We start from the raw sequence: 6,241 nt of genomic DNA, 5'->3' as shown, positions 1-6,241 counted from the left end.
GCCTTGGCCCCTCCTGACTTTTAGCTGCAGAATCAGTCTCGGAGAGCTCCAAGAGACCCTGGAGGCCTGAGAGTGAAAGCCTAGGAGTCTCTGCTCTGAGGCAGCTCTAATGCAGGCTGAGCTGTGTTCTCACTGGCTTCTATCCTCAGACTCCTCCACCCTGGGGTTGTAGGCTAACCAGCCTATTAATGAGCAGTCATAGCCTGTGACCTCATTAAAAAGTTGTTAATGAGGCACACTGCTGTTTAGGGAGCAGTTGACTGAGGCACCCACTGGTCTGTCCCAGGGGCCAGAGGGAAAGCTTATGTGAATAGGTAGGATCAGATCTGGGGAGAGGGCTAATGAACTCAGGCTGCACAGCCACACCTCCTAACGAACTCATCTTGGAAAGCAGGCCAGCTTTGAAGCTCAAATCCCTGCTGGCCTGCATGCTTACAGGAGTAGATGCAGTCCAGACCAGGAATGAATTTACTCTGATCTGTCAGCTCTGCTGAATGCCTGCTCTGCTGACCCATTTTGATGGAGGACTTCAAATTCTGAGATTAAGAAGTGGTTTTCCTTGCACTGAATTTTGGTCTTATAATCTTTTAACTGCCCAATTACAAAGGTCTTTTGACTGGTGTCTATCTTATAGATTCTGTCCTTTTACCACCCACTTTTCTCATCACTGCCAAGTAATATTTCTAAAATACAGACTTGATTTTGTCCTTATGCTGAAAACCATTCAACTGACCTCTCTTGTGCACAAAATAGTGTTCAAGCTCTTTGGCATGGAAGGCCTTTCAAGATTTGACTCCTACCAACTCCTCCCCTTCATCTCCCTCCAGTTTTCCCTCCCATGTCATAATTTCTATTATTCTCACTATCATCATCACTTCCCCCACCCAATAATCAGATCTTTATAATGGCTAACATTTCTATACAAACTACTATGTGTCCAACATTGTTCCTTAATGATTCACATATATTAACTCATTTAATCCTCTCAACCATGATGAAAAAGGGGAAGAAATAGGTGTTATTATTATCTTCACTTTACAGAAGAGGAAACTGAAGAAGAGGGGTGCAAAATAACTTGTCCTATATCACCAAGCTGTCAAGTGGCAGAACCAGGATAAAACCTAGGCATTTTAACTTCAGAGTTCATGCTTTTACCCAGATGTTAGCAAACTATAGCCTACAGGCAAATCCCACCGTCCACTGGTCTTTATTATATATAGTTCATGAGTTAAGAATGGTTTTTCCATTTTTAAATGGCTAGAAAAAATCAGAAGAAGAATATTCCTTGATGTACGAACAGTATATGAAAATCAAATTCTAGTATCCAGAAATGTTTTATTGAAATGCAGCCATGCTTGTTCATTTATATATTATGGCTGTTTTCATCCTACAACAGTATAGCTGAGCAGCTATGTAGAACTCATACATTAGTGGTGCCTTCATCTGCAGCTAGGGGTATTAAATTTTTTTAAGTTTATTTATTTATTTTGAGAAAGGCAGAGAGCATGAGTGAGCAACGGAGAGGCAGAGAGAGAGGGAGAGAAAGAATCCCAAGCAGTCTCCATTACAACATGGAGCCAGGTGTGGGACTCAATCTCATGAACCATGACATCATGACCTTTGCCAAAATCAAGAGTCAGACACTTAACCAACTGAACCATCCAGATGCCCCTTATTTAGGGTGTTAAAAACCACAGTGATGCACAAGAAAAAAATATTTAACTACGTGAGGTGATGGATGGTAACTGAACTTTGGTAATTATTTTGCAAAGATACATATGTAAAGTCATTATGTTGTACATCTGAAACTTTCATAATATTATGTGCCAATTATATCTCAATGAAAATGAAAAAAAATTTTCCAGGAATCAGGGCAGGTGAACATAGGAGAGAAATGGTTACAATTTAATTAGTCAGTCTTGTTGTAGCTCTTGTCAAATTATAAGAGTGTGAACATGGCCTGGTCTGCTGCTAAGAGTAAATAACTCTTGCAAAAAGTAAGTATTAATAAGTTAAAAATTATACAGTGATGCAGTTATTACTTGACAGAATTTTGAGTGCCACAGGTGTCTCTATACTTCAATACTTTATTTACTTATATTATTATCAGTGCAAGCCCACGATGTCAAAATGAGAAAAGGAACTAAACTTCAAATGCCACATTTTAAAGTACAGTAGAGTGTTACTAGCACTTACTCAAAGAATACAAAAATGCTAATTCAAAGGGATACATGCACCCTCCCTGTGTATAGCTGCATTATTTACAATAGCCAAACTATGGAAGCAGCCTGAGTGTTGACTCATAGATGAATGGATAAAAAAGATGTGGTACATATATACAATGGGATATTACTCAGCCATAAAAAATAATGAAATCTTGCCATTTGCAATGACATGATAGAGCTAGAGAGAATAATGGTAAGTGAAATAAGTCAGTCAGAAAGACAAATACCATATGATTTCACTCATATGTGGAGTTTAAGAAACAAGCAAATAAAAAATAGCAAAGGGGAAATGGGAGAGAGAGAGAGACAAACTAAGAAACAGACTTTTAGTTATAGAGAACACATTGATGATTAACAGAGGGAGGGAGTCAGGAGGATTGGTAAAATAGGTGATGGGGATTAGGAAGTGCACTTTTTATGATGAGCACTGGGTGATGTATGGAATTGTTGAATATTGTACACCTGAAACTAATATAACACTATATGTTAACTAACTGGAATTAAAACAAAAACTTTAAAAAAGCATGGTGGGATCAGATTATTCTGTTATCAAATTGGATGATAAATCATTGTGTTTATTATGTAATGATACTCTATGTTAAAGAATACAGTATACATAGACATCTCTAGATTAAATACTTATTGAAATTATTACCCACTGACAGAAAGAATCTCTAGATTAAATATTTATTGAAATTATTTACAACTCACAGAAAGTAACAGACAGATCTGAAAACTGTAAATGGAGTATCTAAAGTAGAATTTCTTCATAAAAATATAAAATGACAATGAGGCTGAAAGTAATTTAAGTTTCCAAAGGCTTATTTGTTAGCCAAACAAGGAAAACGTTTGCTGATGATGAGTTTGTAATATTGAGTATCATTTTTTGTAATGTAATATTACCTGGGAAAAATAGCCTGAGGAATGAATTGAGTAAGGCCCGTGGGATTATAAAGGAATATGCATGGAGAGTACTGTTCCACTTCCTCTATCCACATGAAACACCAACTAACTTAAGAGCCAGTACTGCCTCAGAAGCATACAAAATGAAATGAATAAATTGTATAAACCTGGATTATAGGCTTTTTTCCAATGGAATGAAGTTAGACTTGTCCAAAACAAGATAAAGTGCCAAGATGACTTTGTGTCTCCCAAGTTCATACTACAAGCAGTTTCATATTGTCTCCCATGTTTGTCACATTGGCACACATTAACAAAGTCAATACCAGGAATAGGTTAGTCATAGAAGTGTCAAAGTGCCGCTGTACCAATAAGAAAAATAACGTAAACCTACAATGAACAGAGGAGTTTTCCAGGAGGTAGAAACAGGGCCAACCTACTTCTCTGCTCTTTTCCCTCTTCTGAGCTTCCCAATAGTCATTTCAGCAGCTGGGTTTCATCCCAACAGAGATGGCAAGGGAGGCAGAGGAATCCCAAATATGAAACTGATTGCTCCACATTGAGTACACTTTACTTTCATTTCTTAATGTCTATGGGATGCAAATTCTAAGACTGAAAGCCTTGTGGAAGGTCCGGCCAAGGGCATTCTTCACCTCATTATTTCTTAGGCTATAGATGATGGGGTTCAACATGGGAGTCACAACAGTGTAGGACAATGACAGCAGCTTTTTGCTCTCAGGTGAATTATTGGATTTAGGCCGGAAGTAGGTGAGGCTTAATGACACATAGAAAAGGGAGACAACAAGGAGGTGGGAGGAGCAGGTAGAGAAGGCTTTATGCTTCCCTTTAGCTGATGGAATCTTAAGGATGGCAACAGCAATGCGAATGTAGGAACACAGGATCAGCAAGCAGGGTATCATGACGACCAGCACAGTTCCAACAATCGCATAGATCTCAAACATTGCTGTGTCTGCACACACCAGTCTCAGCACAGGTGGGCTGTCACAGAAGAAGTGGTTCACCTTGTTGGTGCCACAGAATGGAAAGCTGAAGAGCCAAGTGGTCTGCACAGTAGCTATGGGAAAGCCTGGAAACCAGGATGCAACAGCCAATTTGGCACGTGTCCTCTGGTTCATGATGACTGGGTAGTGCAAGGGATTGCAGATGGCTACATAGCGGTCATATGCCATGGTGGCCAGGAGGACGCATTCAGCAACTCCAAAGAAGAAGAAGAAATACATCTGCATGGCACAGCCAAGGAAGGAGATGGTTGTGTCACGGGCAAGCAGGGTCCCCAGCATCTTGGGCACGATGACTAGGTTGAAGCCAATCTCCAAGAGGGACAAGTTCCTGAGAAAGAAGTACATGGGGCTGTGCAGCATGGGGTCAGTCAAGGTAACAAGAATGATGAGGCTGTTTCCCAATAGTGTGACCAGGTAGATGATTAGAAATATCAGGAATAGTAGTGACTGTATTTCAGTAGGTAGGGAAGAGAAGCTCATGAGGATAAACTCCCCAACCCTTGTCCAGTTTCCTTCAGCCATCAATACAGAAATGAATCTCCAGCTTCAGTCATGGAGAGAGATTCTTGATTGGAGGAATCAGAATCTTGGTTTGTTTATCAGACTCCTTTTTAGTGTCAGGAAAAGAGGCTGGGTCGGTATCTCAGTTGGAATAGAAAGGGCCTTGAGCTGTCTAAGAATAAAACACAAGGAAGAATGGAGCCTGAGCTCTGGAAAGAGTTCATCATTTCCTATTGTTACTCTTTTATGATGTATTTTCTGCTTTTTTACCATATTTTCTAAAACAAATCATATCGTATTTACCCATACCCATTTACTGTTACACACTTAATGCCTTTGAGATGGTGTTAAGAGATATTTGCTCTCCCATGTTTATTGTGACATTAGTCACCATACCTAAGACATGGAAACAATCTAAATGTCCGTCAGTGGATGAAAGGATAAAGAAAATGTCACACACACATGCATACACACACACATGCACACACACACACAGGAATATTATTCAGTCATTAAAAAAACAACCTGCCATTTGCAACAAACAGTATGGATGAACCTTGAGGGCATTATGCTAAATGAAATAAGTCAGACAGGGAAAGACAAATAACGTATGATCTCACTTATGTGTGGAATCTAAAAGAACCAAACTTGTAGAAACAGATGGAGGGATATTGGTTAAAGGGTACAAATTTCCAGTTATAGGATAAATAAGGGGATATAATGTACAGTGGTGGTGGTGACTATAGTTAACAATATTGTACTATATACAATACTTGCAAGAGCAGATTTTAAATGTTTTTAAAAATTTTTAATGTTTATTTATCATTGAGAGACTGTCAGACAGACAAAGTGCGAGCAGGAGAGGAGCAGAGAAAGAGGGAGACAAAGAATCCAAAGCAGGCTCCAAGCTCTGAGCTGACAGCGCAGAGCCTGACACGGGGCTGGAACCCACAAGCCATGAGATCATGACCTGAGGCAAAGTTGGACGCTTAACTGACTGAGCCACCCAAGTGACCCAGATTTTAAATGTTTTTAAATGCATACATACACACAAGGTAATTATGTGAGGTTTTGGATATGTGAACTAACCATAATGTGGTAACCATTTCACAATACATTCATGCATCAAATCATCATACTGTATACCTTACACAATGTTAAATATCAATTATGTCTCAATAAAGCCAGAAATAAAGGAATTTGGAAGAACAACGTATTTCTGCTGACAAGAAACATGACAAGACACAGTACATTCAGGTTAAAAAAATTTTGTAGGGGAGAATTATGACTTATTATTATGCCGTAAAAATAATTAAAATAAATCAACTTGGTTTTCAAATCATCTAGAAAGCAAAATAGACACAGAAAGGAGGAAATAAAATTAAAAGCAGAAATTAATTTAAACATTGTAAAATTGGTAAATTATATCTAAGTTTATCCTTTGAAAAGTTAAAAATGGAGATAAATTGCTGGAAAATCTAATAAAGAAATAGAGAAAACAAAAATATGCAATAGTAGGAATAAGAAATGGAAAATAACCTTAGAAGTAGAATAAAAAATTTTAAATTATAAGAGAATAAAATTATATTAATG

The 6,241-nt window shown here is 38.3% G+C and overlaps 1 protein-coding gene across 1 annotated transcript; it reads right to left on the bottom strand.

The window, feature by feature from the left end:
- Window positions 1-3,715: 3,715 nt before the first annotated feature.
- LOC131488712 (olfactory receptor 10A5-like) lies at window positions 3,716-4,877 on the bottom strand. Its single transcript, XM_058690573.1, has one exon. The coding sequence runs from the start codon at window positions 4,667-4,669 to the stop codon at window positions 3,716-3,718; it is 954 nt and encodes a 317-aa protein (XP_058546556.1). The 5' UTR covers window positions 4,670-4,877.
- Between the last annotated feature and the right edge of the window lie 1,364 nt (window positions 4,878-6,241).

Source organism: Neofelis nebulosa, chromosome 10, assembly GCF_028018385.1.
Source record: "Neofelis nebulosa isolate mNeoNeb1 chromosome 10, mNeoNeb1.pri, whole genome shotgun sequence".
Lineage (NCBI taxonomy): Eukaryota > Metazoa > Chordata > Mammalia > Carnivora > Felidae > Neofelis > Neofelis nebulosa.
The sequence above is the reverse complement of the archived record's forward strand: the minus strand, read 5'-3'. Positions and strand labels throughout refer to the sequence as shown.